General features: G+C 44.0%; 1 protein-coding gene across 7 annotated transcripts in view; it reads left to right on the forward strand.

Moving 5' to 3' along the window:
- The window catches only part of tmcc1a (transmembrane and coiled-coil domain family 1a), a 57957-nt gene extending 34948 nt beyond the window's left edge, over window positions 1-23009 (forward strand). For 5 of the 7 annotated variants that reach the window (XM_058052631.1, XM_058052634.1, XM_058052630.1 and 2 more), the window contains 4 exons: window positions 16429-16686; window positions 16791-17485; window positions 19458-19593; window positions 21031-23009. In XM_058052631.1, the coding sequence (XP_057908614.1) occupies window positions 16429-16686; window positions 16791-17485; window positions 19458-19593; window positions 21031-21345 (1404 nt within the window). In that variant the 3' untranslated portion in view covers window positions 21346-23009. Of the gene's footprint in view, window positions 1-3388; window positions 9394-14160; window positions 15332-16428; window positions 16687-16790; window positions 17486-19457; window positions 19594-21030 lie in introns of those variants that run through there. The other 2 variants (XM_058052635.1, XM_058052636.1) reach the window with 2 other exon arrangements.
- The last annotated feature ends 1014 nt before the right edge of the window (window positions 23010-24023 follow it).

Raw genomic sequence — 24023 nt, forward strand, 5'->3', positions numbered from 1 at the left:
TGGAAAAAATAAATACATTTTTCAGCCGTATTGCATTTTGTTCCTGAAATAAGTCCATACGAACAAAAAACAGTATGCATCATATATACTGTAAGTCTACAAGTCTCATACGACTTTTCTCAGCACTTATGTTGACGCTCGACAAGCTAGCATGTACGGCTAGCTGGTAGCTCTGTTGTCGCCTGTCACTCGCAATGCTACAGAGTAAATAGTTGTGTGTTTATTTTATTTACAGTTCACGTTAGATTTTGGAATGTCGGAGCAGTAAATGTGGACATGTGTAGCTTAGAGGGAATATTAGTGTAGTGTAGCGTGTGGGTGTGGTAGGGAGACAGTTATTGATTAGCAATGCAAACACCAGTATTGATTTGTGAATTTAAGACAATGGTCTTTCTCTTTTATCTCGGCTTCAATCTAGTCTTGTTTTTCAACTGCAGACTTGTAGTCAATCACAGTTCCACATGTTTTCCAAAAGGAGTAGGAAGAATTTTCCGGGTACAGCCAATCACAGGGCACATATATAGACAAACAACCATTCACACTCACATTCATACCTATGGACAATTTGGAGTGGCTAATTAACCTAGCATGTTTTTGGAATGTGGGAGGAAACCGGAGTACCCGGAGAAAACCCACGCATGCACGGGGAGAACTTGCAAACTCCACACAGAGATGGCCGAGGGTGGAATTGAACCCTGGTCTCCTAGCTGTGCTAACCACTTGTCCGCCGTGCAGCCCTACAATAGAATATGTATTAAATAATGTATTATTATTATCTGTATTAAATAATACTGTGAGAAAAATGTTACAACTGTATAATACTGCAAATAAGTGGCAAAAACTAAATACCAATTATATAAATGTTGTCATAGTGATACTAATATATATACTAAAAGTAATATTAATACATAGAAAAGTAATGTGACGATGATGCAAATACGATAGATGTTCCAATCAGGGTTTTATGCTGCAGAAACTGATAATACGATAATACGATAATACCAATCACATACATGCAGTATGAATGTTTAAATCTACTACTGGTTACTGTGTATTTGGGGTCACAAATGTTTTTTTTTTCTTGTGAGAGCCACTTTTACTAAATGAAAATAGCCAAGAACTACTCATTTACTACTCACTTTCGTAGCTCATTTCAAGCCAAAAAAAAAGCCAATATGCTAGTTTTACCAGAATGTGAACAAAATACCGGTATGCACAATTAAAAGTGGTTAGCGAGTGGTTAGCATGCAGGCCACACAGTCAGGAGATTGGAAAGACCTGGGTTTGATTCTCTGTGAGGAGTTAGTACGTTTTCTCCGGGTACTCCGGTTTCCTGCCACATTCTAAAAAAACATGCACGTTAGCTGCTACAATAATATTATCGCTGTAGCGTGGTTAATATAAAAGTCAGTTATGCAAATGTGACGGCTTTAGCGTCAAAATAGGTATTTCCATGAGATAAAAGTTTGATGTTTACCCTTGAAAGACATTAATATATCTGCATCAGTGGAACAGTGCTTCAATTTAATATTAAAATATTAAAAATAGGGCAGCACTGCGGTCTAGTGGTTAGCGTGCAGACCTCACAGCTAGGAGACCAGGGTTCAATTCCACCCTCGGCCATCTCTGTGTGGAGTTTGCATGTTCTCCCCGTGCATGTGTGGATTTTCTCCGGGTACTCCGGTTTCCTCCCACATTCCAAAAACATGCTAGGTTAATTAGCCACTCCAAATTGTCCATAGGTATGAATGTGAGTGTGAATGGTTGTTTGTCTATATGTGACCTGTGATTGGCTGGCGACCAGTCCAGGGTGTACCCCGCCTCTCGCCCGAAGACAGCTGGGATAGGCTCCAGCACCCCCCGCGACCCTCGTGAGGAAAAGCGGTAGAAAATAAATGAATGCATACTTTCGCGACATCATGTCATGAAGTTTAAGTTTTTGTTTATTAATGCATCACGACTGATTTTAAGAGGAAATGTAATAACTAAAAGACATAAAATGTACTGTGGACGATGATTTTAAAATTGATTGCTTCAGCACAAAGTCATGTGCCTGAACATGTCAGCAGTGAGTCACTTGCGGGCATCCTTTGTGTTGTTATTTTGGGCCTGCAGCTGGTTCTTCCTCTTACTGCTCGCGTGCGTTTTGGACTGTGAGAACACGAGTGTGTGAGTGGACGTTTATGTGTCTGTGTTGTTTTCACAGCCGTTCTAGGATTGTCACACATTGGGTCACTAAGGATGTTGAGCTTGACCTTGACCCGCTTAGTCGCTGTCCTCTACATGAATTCTGTCCTTGCTGTCTTCAATCCAAAACCAATACCATCGCAGAGCCTTATTGAGAGGTGCTACAGTGGAACCTTGGTTAGCATCATTAAAAATGCTCATTTTTGGGCCCTTTGTATAGAGTTGTGGACTCCTATAGAGCAGCTACACACAATAACCTGCGCACAAAATTTTATAGTTATTCCAGAATCTGAACCGATTAAGCTGTATTTCTTTGGATTGCGTGGTTCCCGCAAAAATGGTCTGTTTTAATTGATTCCACCCGCGGCCCGCCTCCAGACACACCCACTCCGCTGTGATTGGTCCAACTCGCCGCTACCAGCTAACGTTATAGAAGTTGATAACAAACACATACAACCGTACGTGTTTGATTCAGAATCCGATCTGGAAGTAGAGACTAGAGACGGGGTCTCAAACACATGGCCCGCGGGCCAAATGTGGCCCGCAGGACACTAGTTTGAGGCCCCCGCCTTGATATGAAAGTTTAATGTTAGTATTTATACATTTATACATCTTGTATGTTTTTTGCACGAGAGGCACAGAGAGGTGATGATGCAACTCCACAATAAAAGAGGGCGGTGCATAGGAAATCCCATTGAAATCAGCAACCAGGAAGTGAAAAGGCATCTTCCCCGTTAGGAGGAAGTTCCACATTGAAGGGAAATTTTAATGTGTGCACACACAAAAGTTCACTTGCGAATGTCCTGTCCGTCTATTTTCTGTACCGCTTATCCTCACGAGGGTCGTGGGCATGCCTGGAGCCTATACCTGATGTCTTCGGGCTAGAGGCGGGGTACACCCTGGACTGGTCGCCAGCCAATCACAGGGCACATATAGACAAACAACCATTCACACTCACATTCATACCTATGGGCAATTTGGAGTTGCTAATTAGCCTAGCATGTTTTTGGAATGTGGGAGGAAACCGGAGTACCCGGAGAAAACCCACACATGCACAACATGCGACAACATGCAAACTGAACACAAAGATGGCCGAATGTGGAATTGAACTCGGGTCTCCTAGCTGTGAGGTCTGCACGCTAACCACTTATCCTCCGTGCAGCCGACAGCTAGTTTGAATGGGGAGATTTGTTATGGCCACATTGTCCTATAAATGGATGGATCTCGAACAAATTCAGATTCTGGAAGAACTAGAACGTGTTCTGTCCTGGTTATTGTGTTTAGCTGCTCTATAGGAGTCCACAACTCTATACAAAGGGTAAAAAAAATAGCATAATAGGTCCTGTTTAAAAAAGCCTCCTTTTTTGTCTAAATGACTCACATTTCGGCTGCACGGGTTTGTGCGCAGTCACCAATTAACCTAGCATGTTTTTGGAATGTGGGAGGAAACTGGAGTACCCGGAGAAAACCCACGCATGCACGGGTAGAACATGCAAACTCCACACAGAGATACCCGAGCGGGGAATTGAACCCCGGTCCCCGTAGCTGTGTCACTTTTACAAAATTGTAAATAGTTCATCGTGTTCATGCTATCGTTTCCTCGTAAAAAGCACGAAGGTGGTATGCGTGTTCATGTCACTGCCACGTTGTGTCTTAGGTTGAATCTGATGAATTATGTACTGTATGAGGCTGTAGATCACTGAGCTCGGCACTGCCCCACTGACCCACTTAAGGACCCACGGGCACCTCAATGTGATGACAAACTCTTAGGAATATTATCACATTTTCTCTCTACTAATAACCAGAGAGAGTCCCTGCATTCTCCTGGGTGGAAGTCAGAAACTACGGAAGACATCTTTCCTGATGTTAGCCTATCATGCACTCACACACAAAGTTTTCACACTTCTTTTTCGATGTCATCTCATCTTCTCTTAATGTGTGCTCTCATAAAAAAAGCAGTCATAGGGAAACGCCAGTACATCAGTAATGACTATTATGTCAACTATATTGGGTAATACAGGTGTAAAGGTGACTGTAGGGGTGTTAGTTCATGTCTAAAGTGCTCTAATAATGTTAAAATGTATTTAGAAGGGCCACACACAGGCCACACAGCTAGGAGACCCGAGTTCGATTCCACTCTCGGCCATCTCTGTGTGGAGTTTGCATGTTCTCCCTGACCTTTTATACTCATATTACTTAATATAGTTGATGGAATCAGACAAGTTGAATTTCAGATGGGACGGCTGCACGGTAGTCGAGTGGTTAGCACACAGGCCGCACAGCTAGGAGACCTGTGTGGGTTTTCTCCGGGTACTCCGGTTTCCTCCCACATTCCAAAAACATGCTAGTTAATGTTAATAGGCGACTCCAAATTGTCCATAGGTATGAATGTGAGTGTGAATGGTTGTTTGTCTATATGTGCCCTGTGATTGGCTGGCGACCCGAAGACAGCTGGGATAGGCTCCAGCACCCTGGTGCCCCTTGTGAGGATAAGCGGTAGTGAATGAATGAATGAATGAATGAATTTAGAAGGTCATAAACACGTTTTCTGTGGTCTAACTACAAAAATATTGGATTTATAAATAAGAAATCCTACTTTGCCGATTGTTATGGCTGTCTGGAACCAATTTACTGCAATAAACGAGGGGTTATTGTATCATATACAAGTTTTAATGCATGGTTCTGATTCAAAGACGTTCATGGCTAGTGAGACAATAATTCATTCAATAATTTCTAAACACTTCTCATCCGGTTTATTGTTTTGCTCTCACTTTGCTTTCACAAAATCCAGTTTGGATACATATTTTTAGCTTGGATATAGTATATAATCCTCCATTTTGGCAGTCAGTCATTGATTCATTCTTTTATACAAACTTAGTGTGACTTAAATATGTTACATATGTCTCTGAGGACCCTTTTTTAAAGTTAGATGCACCACCATTGAGCGTAGCAGGCCACGGAGAGGCTATTGTCCATCAAATAGATGTCACATAATATACATTGAGCTCTAGCACCCCCTGGTGGAGCTTAGGTGTATTATTTTTCTGAGTTGTAATATGGGTTTGTTAGAATTTGTTCCTATGTTTTCTTGTTGTGTTCATTTTAATAGCAAATCTTTCTCATAGCAGGAATAGTTTATGTGTTTCATCACAAAGGATGTGTTCCATGTTTCCAAACAAGGAAAGGTGATCATGTAACTGACACATTATTAACGGGAGGAATCCGTGCCATTGTGATGGCAAATGAACGCTACGAGCGAAGGCCAAAGTGAATCGTGCGGTTCTATTTAGTCGCTAGTTAAATGCCAAATGGGCATTACAGTTGTGAAATGAAAGTGCTTGCAGGTTTGAGAGCGCTCTATTATTTTGTTCAATTACGAGAGTGACTGATGCATGAAATTCATAGTAAGAATTCCATTGCCAAGTACTGATAACGACTTTCTATTAGAACAACTGCCATTTTTCCATATCTCACCTCCTGTTATGAAAAACGGGCTGCTTCTCATTGGCTTCATTCAAGCAATTGTATCAGTCCCAAAAAGCATCTGCGCTTGAAAGAAGAGAGCCGGTATTCACGCGAAACGGAAACGGGGCCACAGGAAATAATGTATCAGGGCCAAAGAGCTTGAATTGATTGTTCTGGACTCTTCCGCCTTATGAATAAGCTGGATGCGCGTCCAGGGTGGCATCCTGCCCCGTGGCACTCTGGGTATAGCTTTGCGTTTTGGTCCAGTGCCCTTTCTGTTTCAACATTTTGGAAACACACATAACAAAGTATGAACAAACTACACCAAACACCAAACTTCATTGATGGAGAAATGTTGTTTTCTTTTTACGTTCCTGTTGTTTTCATTCCTCATAATACCGTATACGCATGCTAGTTGTCAGTATATAAACACATAGCACATTATAGCACATTATAGCACATTATAGCACATTATAGCACATTATAGCACATTATAGCACATTATAGCACATTATAGCACATTATAGCACATTATAGAATGACCCAGAAAGAAACATGTCTGATGGTATGACGTTATTTTATGTTTTCTTTATTAATCATACTGCATAAACTTCTCATAATGACATTTCAAGGTCAGATAAGGTTACCGTTCATTCGTCATTTACTTCACCTCTCTTTTTTTTTAAGATTATTGATGATGTGTGAGTCAAACTTATGCCAAAAATATTCTCAGTAGTAGGACCCTATCAAATCCATTTCCAATTATTTTTTTTTAATTACTTTTTTGTTCAGTTTTTTTTTTTTTTACATTTTTTTATTATCCAGCTTAATATTGGCCGTTGACAGATGACAACATTGTTCCCTAGCTGTCCGGCACGAGCTAGTTGGGATGCAGTTTAAGCCACCTCACGCCACTAGGCTCCTCATTGGCGACACAAGGCGCCACAGCAAATTGCATTGGCGTGAACTGGCACCAGCTGGCGCCGGCCCAGTGAGGCCCCCTGAGTCACGCTGAAAGATTGTGTATTCGTCGACTGACAGGAACTTCTGGGGTGCACACCACACAAGAAAGACAGTTACGGTAAGGCTGGCTGTTGAGTGAACAATGTTTGGAATTCATCTCGGAAAGGAACCTGATAGTCGGAGGCCCACTGTCTGATCCCCCTATTTGAGGAATAAGGCCTGGTTGCTAAGTACAATACAGTGTAGTACACTGTTACATTTAGTAGAGGTTTGCTACATGGAAGCCTCTGCTGTGAAAAAAGAATGCTAATGCTAATGCTAATGCTAATGCTAATGGTTTTATTTCATATGAACATGCATCAGATTACAATTGAATGCATCCCATAATCAGTTCCCAGTTCCACATGTCCAAAAGGAGTAGGAAGAAGCAAAGCTTATTAAATCCTACCCCTCCATCTGGTACTTTTACAATCAGTAACTGTTACATTTGTTCACTTCCTGCTTTCCATAATACAGTTTGGTTTTTTTTTCGTTTTTTTTTTTAAATAATGTACCTCGTACCGAAGTAGGACATGATATGAGCATCCAATGCCATAATGTGTACCATAGTGCGTGTCAATATAGTGATATATATAGCACATCATGACTGGTTCAAGACTCTTCATCCTTGTATTTAGCAAACATCAACTGCTTGTATTGTTTCTTGAATTGGCTCATCGTTGTGCATTGTTTGATTTCCTTACTCAATCCATTCCATAGTTTGATTCCACATACTGAAATGCTATGGCTAGCATAACGTAGTCCTAGCATAGAAGTGTTTCAAATGTACTACTTCTTCCCTGAGATCATATTTCTCCTCTCTTGTAGAGAAGTATCGGATGACATTTTTAGCTAATTGCTTATTTTTAGCCTTATGCATTATTTTAGCTGTTTGAAGATGAACTATATCAGCAAGTTTGTGATTTTAGAAATAAGGAGTTAGTATGTTCTCTGTAGGCGGCATTATGAATTATCCTTACTGACCTTTTTTGCAGTACATTTAGCGAGTGAAGATTGCTTTTTATAGTTATTAGCCCATATTTCCCACACAATAAGTAAGATATGGTAGAACCAGAGAGCAATAAAGAGTGTGGAGTGATTTCCGATTGAGAACAAATTTTGCTTTGTTCGATACTGAAATATTTGATACTGAATATTTGTAATATGAGGTTTCCAGCTCACATATGAAAAGTTCTATTTACTGGAGAATTACACTGCCGGCAGTTGGTGTTTTTTTTATGTTTCATTTAAAAAAAAAAAAAAAAAGAAATCCTGTGAGTCAAACCTACATGCATAATCTACAACCCAAGCTCATTTAGTTCTTACATAAGTGGCCTTTTCCCTAATTCCGTCCTTCTCTCGTGTTCCGCTTACTCCTCTTGCTCACTCATTAAAGCTTGTATTCATGCCCTGCGCCTCCCCTCCCTCCTTTTTGGCTGTGAAAAAGGAATTCAGTAGCCTTGTGTATAATTTAGCCTGTGATGTCATCATTGACTTTTTGCATTAGGACCAATAAGCCTCATGTGGTCATAGGAATGCAAATGTCCATATGCTTCATGTGATAGTTATGACTTGTGTTGATAGTTACTTTTGGATCAAGTGAAAAAAAAAAAAAAAATTCTTGTATGATTCATTTTATACTAATTGACTTGGTAAACGATGATGCCAACAAAGTTTTTGAATGCCTCCCTTGCAATCATCATGTGATCCCATCCATCCATCCATTTGCTATGCCGCTTATCCTCATTAGGGTCGCACGGGTAGGCTGGAGCCTAACCCGGCTTGACTTCAGTCGAGAGGCGGGGTACACCCTGGACCGGCCGCCGGCCAATCGCAGGGCTCATCATGTGATTATAATCCTGTAGTCTACTTTTTTCCGACCAAACACGTTCATTGTGTAGCATCTTTCATATTCAATATACTCTAATTGACACTCAAGATCACTCGGGAAACTTATTGGCTGTGACGATCGGCGTAGATTCTTGAAACGGACTTTGTATTCTTTCTTTGAACCTAACGGAGTCTCTGTTTCGGAGCCGAGCTGGACTGGGACATCCGACAGAATAAAAGCCCCTCCGCCCCCCGTTTGCGTGAGGCTTTTCTCACAAACCCCTCGAGCTGCCTCACTCCGTCACCCTTTCAGTGACAGCTCCCGGTGGGATTCCACCCCCCCAATGTGTGGTGCTGCACTTTCCTCACATTTGTTCTCTGAGTTTCTGCCCCTTTTTGTGAGAATTTAATGTCAGAAAACTCTCGGGAACTTTTTTTTCTTGGGAATTTTTTCCTCGTTTTAACTCTAGAAGACTTCATGCTTCATGTTAACCATCAAGGCTTCAAGGCAGCAGACGCGGTCCTTACCGTTGATGCAAGTTGTCTACCGTAGGTTTAATTTATAGCAAGGTGAAATGTGGACTTATGTTTGTTGGTTCCAATCCTACACACCAGGCAGTTCTAATCTAATCTATGGAAATCCCCGAGTTCCGATACTTTGTAGTCGAGATGAGCTTTCGCCCAGTGGACTTGGATTCAATCGGACCCCAAAGTGGATTCATCCGGAGTGTGAGTGATGAGTGCTCACCCGGAGCTGCGATCTTCCCCTCATCCCTACCAAGGACACGCTCAAGGAGAGATTGACCGAACGGAATTCCACTTCCGGGCGCGCACGCGTATCTTCCCACCATGGAGGTTATCGTCAGCCTGGTAACCGCTGACATCTCGCCACCTTCCTCTCCCACGACCGTGAGTCTTCATCTTCCGCCATTTAGGTTCTGTGTTTCCTGTTAAGCTCAGACTTAAACCTGTTCAGTATAATTTAAACCCGACTACGTAAACTTTATGTTGTCAGGTAAATAATGAGTATACATTTGTAGTGAACTGCCCCCCCGCCCCCTTCTTTGTCGAGCCTCAAATGGTGTTATGTAAGTTGTTACATCTAATGAATGGGGTATATTGTTGCCACTTTGGAGCCCCTTATAAGGGCAAAAAAAAAAAGCAGATTTAGATTTCATAAACATGTCTTTTGTGAGCGTTTCAGCCCCGGCATGTTGTGTGGGAACTAAATCTGGAACTGGGGCATCAGACAATAACTGTTGAGGATTAAATCTGGCATGGTTTGGTAATGGTAACGTATTCAATAGCGAGTTACATCAGCATTCAGATGATTGAGTCATTCAATGTTATATTATTATTATTAATATCATAATCTATAAAGGGGAGTTCCTCTATAAAGTAGGATTCCTTTTTCATTCATTCATTTTTTTACCACTTATCTTCACTAGGGTTGCGGGGGGTGCTGGAGCCTATCCCAGTCTTCGGATGGACAATTTGGAGTCGCCAATTAACCTAGCATGTTTTTGGAATGTGGGAGGAAACCGGAGTACCCGGAGAAAACCAACGCATTCACGGGGAGAACATGCAAACTCCACACAAACATGGCCGAGGGTGGAATTAAACTCATGTCTCCGAGCTGTGAGGTCTGAGCGCTAACCACTCGGTATTTTGAAGAGCAGAACCTTCTAAATACAGACAATAGTCACAGAGTGACCTTTATACTCATATTACTTAATATAGTCGATGGAATCAGACAAGTTGAATTTCAGATGGTACGGCTGCACGGGAGTCGAGTGGTTAGCACACAGGCCGCACAGCTAGGAGACATGTGTGGGTTTTCTCCGGGTACTCCGGTTTCCTCCCACATTCCAAAAACATGCTAGGTTAATTAGCCACTCCAAATTGTCCATAGGTATGAATGTGAGTGTGAATGGTTGTTTGTCTATATGTGCCCTGTGATTGGCTGGCCACCAGTCCAGGGTGTACCCCGCCTCTCGCCCAAAGACAGCTGGGATAGGCTCCAGCACCCCCGCGACTCTCATGAAGATAAGCGGTAGAAAATGAATGAATGTATATTTTTATTTTTGTATTTTTACAGTGTGTTGGCATAACAACCACGTTCACCTGCCGCTACGCAGACAGTGGGGTTAAAGTTCAAAGACAACTAATCAGCTGAGTGAAGTTCATTTCAGCGGAGACGATTAGCATTCAGGGCAGCCGAGGGCCAGTGATGAAGTCATAGATAAAACTGGTGTAAAACGGAGACACAAAAAGCAGACTGGTTTTCAAAAGGAAAAAGGATGAGTCCACACGAACTTGCCTGTTTCCATCGTCCGCCATTGAAGCATTGAAGGTCCTGTCCTTTTGTGGACGTTCAAGCTGTTTGTCCGTATTTGCTAAAAACAATCATGTTCGGTGGCACGAATGCTGCCGTTGCCCACTTTTTTTGTCCTTGCCGACTCAGCAGGAATGCGCGCCTTAGTAACCAACTAAGGTACAAGTATAATTGCGCTCAACGGATTTGTACTAATTGACTAGACTTCATCTTTGAGAAGAAAACTCAACCCCCAAAGAAGGTTAGCGTCTTTGCGGAAGAGTGCAGCGTATACCTCTAAGAAGGGTCTAATCCGTCCATGTTTTCAACGGATTGAACGGATCTGGAATTCGGTACACACATATGTTCTATTGTGAGGGGGGGGGTGTAATGGGTCAGCACAAGGTGTTGCTACAGAGTGTATCCCATTGTGTGTGACACATAATCACGTTAGTTAGACTGGGTGTCTAAGTGCTTGTTTATGCGACACGCTTTGCCTGTGCAATACAACTGCAGGATGTGGCAACAATAGAGGTATAGACATACGGGGAAAAGGATCGGGATGTACGGAGAAAAGGATCGGGACATATGGACGTTACATGTGGGAAAGGGAACAGGGAAACGGAATATAGATTTGGAAGCTGTAACAATTTGCACGGTTCAGGATACCCGAAAGATCTGGGTTTGAATCTCTGTTGGGCATCTCTGTGTGGAGTTTGCATGTTCTCCCCCGTGCATGTGTGAATTTTTCCCGGGTATTCCGGTTTCCTCCCACATTCCAAAAACATGCTAGGTTAATTAGCCACTCCAAATTGTCCATAGGTATGAACGTGAGTGTGAATGGTTGTTTGTCTATATGTGCCCTGTGATTGGCTGGCCACCAGTCCAGGGTGTACAGCCGGGATAGGCTCCAGCACCCCCGCGACCCTTGTGAGGAAAAGCGGTAGAAAATGAATGAATAATAAATAATTACATTTGAATTATTATTTTATTTTGAGGGCTGCACGGCGGTCGAGTGGTTAGCCTCAGTGGTTAGACCTCACAGCGAGGAGACCAGGGTTCAATTCCACCCTCTCTGTGTGGAGTTTTCATGTTCTCCCCGTGCATGCATGGGTTTTTTCCGGGTATTCCGGTTTCCTCCCACATTCCAAAAACATGCTAGGTTAATTAGCGACTCCAAATTGTCCATAGGTATGAATGTGAGTGTGAATGGTTGTTTGTCTATATGTGCCCTGTGATTGGCTGGCCACCAGTCCAGGGTGTACAGCTGGGATAGGCTCCAGCACCCCCGTGACCCTTGTGAGGATAAGCGGTAGAAAATGAATGAATAATAAATAATTACATTAGAATTATTACTTTATTTTCAGGGCTGCACGGTAGGCGAGTGGTTAGCCTCAGTGGTTAGACCTCACAGCGAGGAGACCAGGGTTCAATTCCACCCTCGGCCATCTCTGTGTGGAGTTTTCATGTTCTCCCCGTGCATGCGTGGGTTTTTTCCGGGTACTCCGGTTTTGTCCCACATTCCAAAAACATGCTAGGTTAATTAGCGACTCCAAATTGTCCATAGGTATGAATGTGAGTGTGAATGGTTGTTTGTCTATATGTGCCCTGTGATTGGCTGGCGTCCAGGGTGTACCCCGCTTCTCGCCCAAAGACAGCTGGGATAGGCTCCAGCACCCCCGCAACCCTCGTGAGGATAAGCAGTAGAAAATGAATGAATTATAAATAAGAACATTTGAATTATGACTTTATTTTCAAGAATTTCGGCATCCTTCTTGGTACAGGGTGTACCCCGCCTCTCGCCCAAAGACAGCTGGGATAGGCTCCAGCATATCCATGACCCCTGCGAGGATAAGCGGTATAAAAAATGGATGGACGTAGGTTAATTGGCGACTATTAATTGTCCATATATATACATGAATAGTTTTGTCTATATGTGCAATGTCATTGGCTGGGTTGACCCTGCCTCTTGCCAAAGTCAGCTGGGATAGGCTCCAGCACACCCACGACCCCGGCGAGGATAAGCGGAGTAGAAAATGGCCAGCTAGACTTGTCACTACAGTATGTTTGTGCGTGAACTTCAGTTGAACAGCTCTAACCAGCTTTACTCGGATCAAAGGTTTGTTGCGTAACCTGACCCCGACAACAGGTGGACCCAGGTTTGGACATGGGTGGAGTCAGAGGATGCATTCAAGGAGCCAGGGGGGCGAGGGAGGATCTCTTTGGTGTCTCTTTTGTCTTTGACCGTCTTATCTGAGTACTGCTTGCCGTTCTGACACGTTTGCTCCCTCGCTCGCCATGTTTGATTCCATGCAGGATCTGTCACTGAAATAACTTAAAGATGACTCGTCTTGTCCTCGCCGTTGTAAGAAGGTGATGAAGTGTCGCTTTGCTATGTGCTGTCGCATCAGAACTGGAAAAAGGCCAAGGAAAGCACCTAAATGACCAATTACTGTTCCACTTTACATAAGTATGCGATAATGTGCCATCGCTGATGTGTGCAGGTCACCAGACCTCGCTTATCACAGTCCCGCCTCTATCTCCTGGAGCTTGAAAGGTTCTTTGCCCTCTTTATCTACTGTACAACTTCAGTCCGAGGGCATGCTTTTTGATTTTGCAGATAGCCGGAAGGGTTGGAGCGTCCTGGAAAAGAACCGCTGATCGTCACAGGCTTGTCGTCACAGCGCTATTAATACGGTTTTGCTTCTTGCCAAGAACCGGCCAGGTGCAAATCTGAGGTGTCACTTCTCAGTCCTCCCACTTCACCAGCGTACCGTGCTATTCTTACTCTCTGATTCAGCAGGCTGCTTGTCAGTGCGATTCAACAAAGATTAGATTTATTGTACACAACATGGGGCATGCCAGGTAAAGGTAACGGTATCATTGACTTCCAACATGCTTAGCAATGTTACATCAATGGACATAATATGGTTGGACTACACAATCCAACACGCTAATAAGTTAGCAGAACTCAAAAAAAGTGAGGCAATCGTTTTTTTTTTTAGTTCATAAACTCAAACATTTAATATTTGGAGTTGATATTAGATATACTTTTTTAATTTTGGTGAGAAATAGCTTTCTTTTTTGCGTTCTCTCTGCCATGCATTCTCCATTCTTTAATTTTCCTTCTCGTTTCAACTCTTTCCATAGGAAGGATTTATTCTTCATTGATTATTGCTTTGATTTATTCATGTTTAATAGATACTTTTTTTATAAGTAACTACGAATTATTTTAAGTAGGTTACACAAATCTGCAAAAAGTTCATATTAATCAAAAATGACTAGTTAAATAAACAAAAAAGATAGACAATGCATTTATAAGTGGAACTTTTAAGAAAATTTCAAGTTAACTATATTTATACCAATTAATTATTTTGAGCATTGGGATTTACAGTGTCTTAAGTTGTATGTAAAGTATGTTTTTAAATTAATCTGACTTAATATAGTTCCATAGTTCAATTTAATCCAAACATATTAGTTAAAAGTACTCACAATGGAACAACATGTTAAATAAACTCAACATAATTAAGTTATTAGAACTTTTTAAAGAACTTTGAGTACGCATAACTTCATTTATTTAAGTACTTTGAACATTCGGGTTTATCATGTCATGCTAAAAGAATGAAGAATGTGTTATTAATATATAACTAGAGGAGGAGTAAATACCGTCAAAAGCATTTAAAAATGATTACATATACGTATACATAATTCATTCATTCATGAATTCTGGAATAAATAATATCAGCAAACAAATGCAAAATATACCAACATAACATGAAGGTTTTTTTCTGCTAAAAAAATTCCAATATGGTGTTTCCCCCTGAGAGGAATGTCGCAAAGGTTAAAGGTTAAGCATGCGTGCAAGTGATGTCAGACTGGTTTTTCCTGTCCGCCATTATTTTGCTTTTCTAATTGGCTGCCACAGGATATGCACTGACTGGCTACATGTTGACTGGCAGTCCTTACAAGTATTATTACCATAGTCTTTGTTCATTTAGACTTATTAGGAGATCTTTTGTGTTATTATTTTTTTTACTGGGTTAGTTTGTTGAAAACTGGGATGTACAATTGTTTCCCTGGGCCTCAAATCTACCATCCAAGTCTTCAACATTGCGTATTTTTGCTAATTTGTGACCCCGATTCTTTAGATGTGTATTAATATCTATATTGGTTCTTAAATTTGCAACCTAATTGGTTCAGTAATGCGAATTAGCCGTGCTGCTTTTGTCGTGTCGTTTATCTGTTTATACACGATGACGTCATTGTAAGCGGCGGGGTGGGCGGAACCCGGAAAAAAAAAAAGGAACCGAGGGGGCGTGGCTTGGCCCTGAGGCCCAATTGAGTTTCAGGTGAGCTTCAACTTTCACAACACGCCGGTCGTGGCAGTCCGCGGATAGCAGCTGACGGCAACGGACGGCTCGCACACACTGGCGACCCTTTGTGCCGTCAAAGGGATTACATGACACAACAAAGATCGTCTCCTCGTAGGGTGAAATGCACTGGGAGCAGCTCCTCCGTTTGGGAAACGGAAAGGTGAGCGTCGATGTCGTTCGTGCGCTATTTTCGCCGACACATCACAACCGTATCTTTTGTAAATACATCGTCTTTAACAAAAAAATTAAAATACTTTCTAGTATTAGTCCTATTTTTACAACCCGCCAGCACAATGAGCTCCTACCTGGTACTAAAACTTTGTAAGACGTGTGCATGTTCTGGGGAGACTGAGTTACTACACAGTGGTATGCAAGTGTGATACTTTATATGTACTATTAAGATATATTCCAAAACATGCTAGGTTAATTAGCCACTCCAAATTGTCCATAGGTATGAATGTGAGTGTGAATGGTTGTTTGTCTATATGTGCCCTGTGATTGGCTGGCCACCAGTCCAGGGTGTACCCCGCCGCCTCTTGCCCGAAGACAGCTGGGATAGGCTCCAGCACTCCCCGCAACCCTTGTGAGGAAAAGCGTTAGAAAATGAATGAATGAAAGTATATTGTGTGGAAATAATGCAGTGGTTAGCGCACAGGCCACACAGCTATAGGAGACTTGAGGTTCGATTCCCCGCTTGGGCATCTCTGTGTGGAGTTTCCATGTTTGCATGTTCTCCGGTTTCCTCCCACATTCCAAAAACATGCTAGCTTAATTGCCGACTCCAAATTGTCCATAGGTATGAATGTGAGTGTGAATGGTTGTTTGTCTATATGTGCCCTGTGATTGGCTGTCCAGGGTGTAGGTCCAGCTGGGATAGGCTCCAGCATCCCCCGCGACCCTCGTGAGGAAAAAGCGGTAGAAAATGAATGAATGAATGAATGAATGAGTATATTGTGTGGAAAGTAATGCAGTGGTTAGCGCACAGGCCACACAGCTATAGCAGACTTGGGTTCGATTCCCCGCTCAGGCATCTCTGTGTGGAGTTTGCATGTTCTACCCGCGCATGCGTGAGCTGTGACCCTGATGCGAAGATACATCTTCACTGTGTGACACCGAGTGGCCCTTTCGACTTTTTTTAAATCTGTCAGCAACAAAAACATCACTGTACTACTCATAGTAGTAGTAGTACTCGTAGTATTATTCCCTTTGCTCCAATGACACTTCACTTACCTTTGCCTTCTTGTTTCTGCGCCGCAGATCGAGCGGTTGGAGGTTAGCGGGCTGGTGCAAACCCCTCTTGCGGCGGCGGCGGCGGCGGAGTCGTCGTACCCGGCGGCCGAGGATGCCGCTGTGGATCCGCAGCGCACGAAGCAGGCGATTGCCCAGCTCCAGCAGAAGATCCTCAAGCTCACGGAGCAAATTAAGATTGAGCAGACAGCCCGGGACGACAATGTGGCCGAGTACCTCAAACTGGCCAACAATGCGGACAAGCAACAAAGCACACGCATTAAGCAGGTATGATCACGTATGAGTCGTTTGAGCGTAATCCTATTCAAGCTATTGAGTCACTGATTCGTTCATGAAATTTGACCAAAAAAAACCCGTGTTGTGGTTTTCAGGTGTTTGAAAAAAAGAACCAGAAGTCTGCCCAAACCATCCAGCAGCTCCAACGGAAGCTGGAGCACTACCACCGGAAGCTGCGGGAAGTGGAGCACAACGGTATCCCGCGGCAACCCAAGGACGTTCTCCGGGATATGCAACAAGGCCTGAAGGACGTCGGCGCCAAAGTCACCGGCTTCAGCGAGGGTGTGGTGGACAGCGTCAAGGGAGGCTTGTCCAGCTTCTCGCACGCGACGCACTCGGCCGCCGGCGCCGTCGTCTCCAAGCCGCGGGAGATCGCCTCGTTGATTCGAAACAAATTCGGCAGCGCCGACAACATCCCGTCTCTGAAAGACTCGCTGGACGACCCCTCGGGGGACGACGGGGTCGGAGCGGTCGTGAGCGCTCGTTCGCTGGGGAGTGCTGGCCATCACTTCCAGTCCAGTCCAAAGTACGGCAGTGAAGACGATTGTTCGAGCGCCACGTCCGGCTCAGCGGGAGCGAACAGCACCACGGGAGCCCCCGGAGGCCCCCCCAGCTCCAAGGGCAACACGATGGAGAGGGCTCATACCTCCAGCCTGGACGTGCTGCTGCAGGAGGTGCAGGACCTGAGAGAGGGCCAGGCCAGATTGGAGGAGAGTCTGGACGGCTTGAAGAGTCAGTATCACGGCGACTACACGGTCGTGATGCAGGCACTGCAGGAGGAACGCTTCAGGTGAGGATCTTTGGGGCAAGAATGAGTGTACCGATCTCCTTCTGGGGGGGTGGGGGGGTATGGTGAAAGCCTGGGGTGCTTTCCGGATCAGTGTCTTCATGCGTTGTCTACATGGGATTCATAAGTGATCAAAGTAATCATCCCACTAGTGCAGAACCGACAGAGGAAAAGAGGGAAAGTGATGTTTCTGACAGAAATCAAAAGAAAAAACAAGCAGATGTCAGAGGCAAGGAAATCAAGTGACAATAACCACGATAAAAATACCAGGAGATATGCATACAAAGCATAGAGTTCACCATGAATACAGTAGGAAACGAGGAAAAACAAAAATAATAGCGAGCCACTGATCCATCACAACACAACAAATCTCTGAAAGTGAAAGGCTTCTTTAAAAAAAAAAAATCCGCATTAATCCGGCAAAACTTCCAAACTTTGAAAAATTCTATCTTGCTCATAAATCATAGATATTTTGTGATTTATCATCACAGGCAACACTTGAGTATGCTTGTGTTTAGTACAAGGGTCAGGCAAAATAATGTGACACATTTGTAGCTTAAATAAAAGGCAAATAAAGTAAAGTAACAAAAAAAAGTGTTTTTATTTAGGAAAAGTACATGTAATACCATTATGTTTCATGACGGTACGGGATCACGTCTACAAAGATTGAAGTGCAAACCGAACGCTCGTTGTGTTTCGTTTGTTTTGATAAACGTTTCCACAATAAAAGCGCGACGCTCGCCAGTCCAATTCATGGCAGCAACTGAAAAAGAAACGAAAAACAATGGCATTATATGAAAAAAAGTATTTTATTAAAAAAATATATTTTCAAAAAGTACATATAATGTCATTTTTTTTTTACATAATGCCATAGTGGGGCGGCACGGCGGTCGAGTGGTTAGCGCGCAGACCTCACAGCTAGGAGACCAGGGTTCAATTCCCACCCTCGGCCATCTCTGTGTGGAGTTTGCATGTTCTCCCCGTGCATGCGTGGGTTTTCTCCGGGTACTCCGGTTTCCTCCCACATTCCAAAAACATGCTAGGTTAATTAGCCACTCCAAATTGTCCATAGGTATGAATGTGAGTGTGAATGGTTGTTTGTCTATATGTGCCCTGTGATTGGCTGGCCACCAGTCCAGGGTGTACCCCGCCTCACGCCCGAAGACAGCTGGGATAGGCTCCAGCACCCCCGCGACCCTCGTGAGGAAAAAGCGGTAGAAAATGAATGAATGCCATAGTTTTTCGTTTCTTGGACTGGTGAGCATTGCGCTTTTATTGTGGAAGCGTTTATCAAAATAAACGAATCTCTAACTGCAACACAACGAGCGTTCCGTTTGCACTTCAGTCTTGGTAGACGTGATCCCGTACAACACTTGAGTGTGCTTGTGTTTAGTACAAGGTTTCAGGAATTTCGTCATCCTTGGTACATCACAGTGGTTGGCACTTCTTCCTTTCATGGAAGAGGGCGTGGCTTTAGTTCACAGCCAGGGTTGCGTCGGGAAGGGCATCCGGCATCAAAACGAAAGGTTGATAAACGAGTAAATCCGTACTGAAACATCCGACTACAAATCCACGTACTGATACACTCAAGAGTCATTTAAAGTCGTTCAATTAAGCATTTTTGAGATATTTTACTTGACCTTTTGTTGCACTAGTACTCAAACACGTACTAGTTAGTGTATGTACTATTAGTTGTTCATATCATTGTAGATCTCCTTCCAGACGAGGTGACTAATTCCCAATAGTGAGTTACTTTCTGCAGATGCTGTGATTGGCCGCTCGGATCAGGAGATCAGGAGATCAGGATATGGGTTCGCATGTCCCCATAATCTTGTCCCCATTTCAGTCAGGTGCCCCGTGGCCAAGATGGCGGCAGGGTCTATTTCGAGTGACTTTTTGCGTGCGCGCCCGTGTCTAATCTTATTAAGCCTCTAACGCACGTGTGTGGTTTTTTTTTCTGCCGACGTGTGTTCAGGTGCGAACGCTTGGAGGAGCAGCTGAACGACCTGACTGAGCTCCACCAGAATGAGATCCTGAACCTCAAACAGGAGCTGGCCAGCATGGAGGAGAAAATAGCCTACCAGTCGCACGAGAGAGCGCGAGACATTCAGGTTTGTTACGTCGTCAGGTTGGGATTTTTTTTTTTTTTTTTTCAATGACCAGATCCCATTCCTGCGTTGTGAAGTTTGCTTCAATGAGGGAGCAAAACACGTCCAGGCAGCTCAGACAAGACATCATGGTGTCAGGTTCATCTGGTAGTTCCAAGCAGTCAGTTAGTTTAAGGTATCATCTCATCGGCCATGTTGACACTCGAAACAGGAAGATGGTCATTAGACCAAATTGTCTCTTTATTCATAACAGAAGTATTTTTTGTCTAAATGACTCACATTTCGGGTTCGATTCCCCGCTCTGGCATTTCTGTGTGGAGTTTGCATGTTCTCCCCGTGCATGCGTGGGTTTTCTCCGGGTACTCCGGTTTCCTCCCACATTCCAAAAACATGCTAGGTTAATTAGCCACTCCAAATTGTCCATAGGTATGAATGTGAGTGTGAATGGTTGTTTGTCTATATGTGCCCTGTGATTGGCTGGCCACCAGTCCAGGGTATACCCCGCCTCTCGCCCGAAGACAGCTGGGATAGGCTCCAGCATACCCCCGCGACCCTCGTGAGGAAAAAGCGGGAGAAAATGAATGAATGAATGACTGATATTGGGTGGACTAGTGGTTAGCACGCAGGCCTCACAGTGAGGAGACCCAGGTTCAATTCCACCCTCGGCCATCTCTGTGTGGAGTTTGCATGTTCTCCCCGTGCATGCGTGGGTTTTCTCCGGGTACTCCGGTTTCCTCCCACATTCCAAAAACATGCTAGGTTAATTAGCGACTCCAAATTGTCCATAGGTATGAATGTGAGTGTGAATGGTTGTTTGTCTATATGTGCCCTGTGATTGGCTGGCCACCAGTCCAGGGTGTACCCCGCCTCTCGCCCGAAGACAGCTGGGATAGGCTCCAGCATACCCCCCGCGACCCTCGTGAGGATAAGCGTTAGAAAATCAATGAATGAATGAACGACTCACATTTCGGCTGCACGGATTTGCGCGCAGCTAGGAGACCCGAGTTCGATTCCCCGCTCTGGCATCGCTGTGTGGAGTTTGCATGTTCTCCCTGTGTGGGTTTTCTCCGGGGGAAAAACATTCCAAAAACATGCTAGGTTAATTGGCTAACTCCAAATTGTCCATAGGTATGAATGTGAGTGTGAATGGTTGTTTGTCTATATGTGCCCTGTGATTGGCTGGCCACCAGTCCAGGAGACAGCTGGGATAGGCTCCAGCAACCCGGCAACCCTCGTGAGGATAAGCGGTACAAAAAATGGAAAGATGGAGGGTTCACTTTCAGCTAGTTTCCCCTTGGCTGCACTTCCTTCCTTTGGAGGCAGGGGGTGCTAGAGGTCTTTTTTTGGGAACAGAGCGTTCTCGGTTGAGCTGTAATTTATGTGAAGCCTCAAGAGGCTTTTTGTTTGTTTTTGTGACTTATTTTCCATTCTCTTACGCAGGAGGCTTTAGAGGTGTGTCAGACCAGAATTTCCAAGATGGAGCTCCACCAGCAGCAACAGCAGGTGGTCCAGTTGGAGGGGCTGGAAAACGCCACGGCCCGGATGCTCCTGGGAAAACTGATCAATGTGCTGCTGGCCCTGATGGCCGTCCTTCTGGTTTTTGTGTCAACCGTGGCCAACTGCGTGGTCCCTCTGATGAAGACGCGCTCGCGCTCGTTCTCCACTCTCCTCCTCATCATCCTGGTGGCCTTCTTGTGGAAAAACTGGGACGCTCTCTCGAGTTACACGCAGCGCGCCCTCCGGCCCCCGGGATGACCGCACTGGAACCAGCACGTGTTCCTTCACTCACACCAAGGTGATGAAAGCGTCGCTGCTGTCATGCTCGGAGTTTGACAGGAGAGCCGTGTGTGTTCGGCACTGAGAACTCGGCGGAGTTCATTCGGGACGTCAGAGAGGAAGAAAGCGGGTAGTGAACACACCGATCTCAGTTTGGAAAGACGAGACTGTTTACATTTTTTTTTTTTTTTAATGATTTCATGTGTTGATATCTTTTATCTATTTTTATCTTTTAAAGTTAAATCCGCGATAATATTTCTAATGAATATTTTCTTTGTCGATGTTATTTTATTATTTCAGTACCATGTAGCATCCATGATGCTCCTCGCGCCGCCTCAGGAGGAGTTTAGTCAGGAAACTGGATTTGGGACTCGCGTCACAAGAAACGATTGCCTCTCTAACTGGTGGACCTCTAGACGGGGGGAACCAAAAACCTCAAACACGTTACTTTGCTGTGAACACGCGTGTCAGGACCGCCGATGGGGGTAACTGCATTTAAAAATAACGCCGTTACTAACGCTGTTATTGTTTTCCAGTAGTAAGTACAGTAAACCTCGGATATATCGGATTCAATTGTTCCCACTGGTTTTGTCCGATATAAGCGAAATCCGTTATATGCGTATACCGGAAAATGTCCGTTTTACGCATATATGGGATTTATATCCGGTATATGCGTAAATGGGATTTTATCCGTTATAAAAAGGCACTTCCTTGACTATGTTTCCAATGTACCTGGACGCGCAGGCAACGCTGCAAACGCTGCAAATGACGTCGTATAGCGGCCTGTCACGATTCGGCGAATCGGAGCGCCACGATGCGGCCATCCGATATATGCCAGGGAAATTTAATGGAAATGCATTGGAACGGGACTGGAGATTTTGTCCGAAATAGGCGAAATCCGTTATAAAAAATCCGATATATGCAATGAATTTTTATTGGAAATGCATTACAGAAAAATCGGTTCTTTTTTATCTGTCCGTTGTGAGCCAATTTCCGATATATCCGAGTCCGATATATCCGAGGTTTACTGTACTTTCCCTGGTAACATCCATGGAGGAGCAATTACTTAAAAAAAAAAAAAAGTAACTAGTAACTATAATTACTTTCATAAAGTAATCCGCACGCTGGTTTTAGAAAGATTAGACCAGGGGTGGGCAAACTTTTTGACTTTTTTTAACAAAATTGACAGGGGGGGGGCATACTATATATTCTACACGTAACAGTCTACCTGGAATTATTGTATCTGTAAAAATGTAGTGCAATCAGCTACATGTACTTGTACCACGGTGTACCGAGGTTGTACCATGATGCCAGGTTGTATGTCAAGTTTCAATGAAATACTTTGGGCCGTATTCAAACACTTGGCGGGCCGCATGTGGCCCCCGGGCCGTACTTTGCCCACCTCTGGATTAGACTGAAGCCTCGGTTGCCACGTCGATGACGTTGTTGTCGTCGCCACCGTTTCTAATCGCATCATGCGCTTTTAATGATTTCCTGTTAAAGTCACACTGTTAAAAACAGGGTATAAGGATACGCAATGCGCACGAACGGAACATGTGGACACGCTGAAAATATTTGCAATATTTGCGGCGTGCATCCGTGAAAAATGACACGTGAGCCACACATTTTTTTTTTTTTTTTTTTTAAATACAAGTCAATACAATTTGTTTCCACTGCCACACCAGTCACGTTACATTACCCCCCCACCCGCTATTTTTTCATCACCCAGTGCCAAACCCGAGTCCACCCAAACATGCCTGACACCCGGGTGGCTGTGGTCAACCTGCAGTTCTTGTCATGAATGTCATCGGACAGGAAACCAGCTTTAACCCTTTTTAGAGCGTCGATATAAAACAAGAGTGAGCATCGTCTCGGTTTTGCGTCTTTGCCTTCTTTTCCCTTTTAGTCCACCCAAGTTCATCAGCTCACCACTTTGTCGTCTTGTCAAGGACACGTCAAGATGACCCCCCGGCACAGGAAATAGGCCGGCCTGTATTTCAGGCCGACCGGCTGATGAACTGCGTAGCCGCACTTTAGCACTCGATTAGATGTCACGCGGGTCAAGGCCTTTTTGATTGCGACGCCGGACTTCATCGTTCAGTCGTCACGTTACGCTCACATTACGCAATGAAATTATTTCACTTTTGACATTTTTGTTGCGGAAAAACTAGTTGGGGAGTGAGTTTCTATTTGACCTCAGCTTGACCTTGATGTTGGTTTATGTAATAAACCACTCCAGTGCCTTCTGGTGTGCTTTTTTTCCAAGTGTGGAATAAATAAAATGCATTCCTAACTCATTTGATTATGTTTTTTTTTACTTGTTATGACATCCTGTTTGTTGAGGTGATTGATTTAAGAATATGAATGGACCGGATGTTCATCTTGTGGCCACTAGATTGCGCTCTTACGCCTTATATGGTGATGCAAGTTACACGGGCGTGGATGTCTGTGGACAGTCGGAATGGTGGTTTACTACAATTGGGGTGGGTTCTGTCCTTTAAGACGTTGTTATTATGTCATTAACCAATGCCTTGCATCTGACGGATATATTGAGCAGCATCCGGGTGATATCAGCTGACAGCTCTGACCCACATTCACCCTGAGCGAAACTCCTCCACGTCACACCACGCAGCTATCAGCCGGGCTGAGCACTTGAC

This window comes from Doryrhamphus excisus, chromosome 16, assembly GCF_030265055.1.
Source record: "Doryrhamphus excisus isolate RoL2022-K1 chromosome 16, RoL_Dexc_1.0, whole genome shotgun sequence".
Lineage (NCBI taxonomy): Eukaryota > Metazoa > Chordata > Actinopteri > Syngnathiformes > Syngnathidae > Doryrhamphus > Doryrhamphus excisus.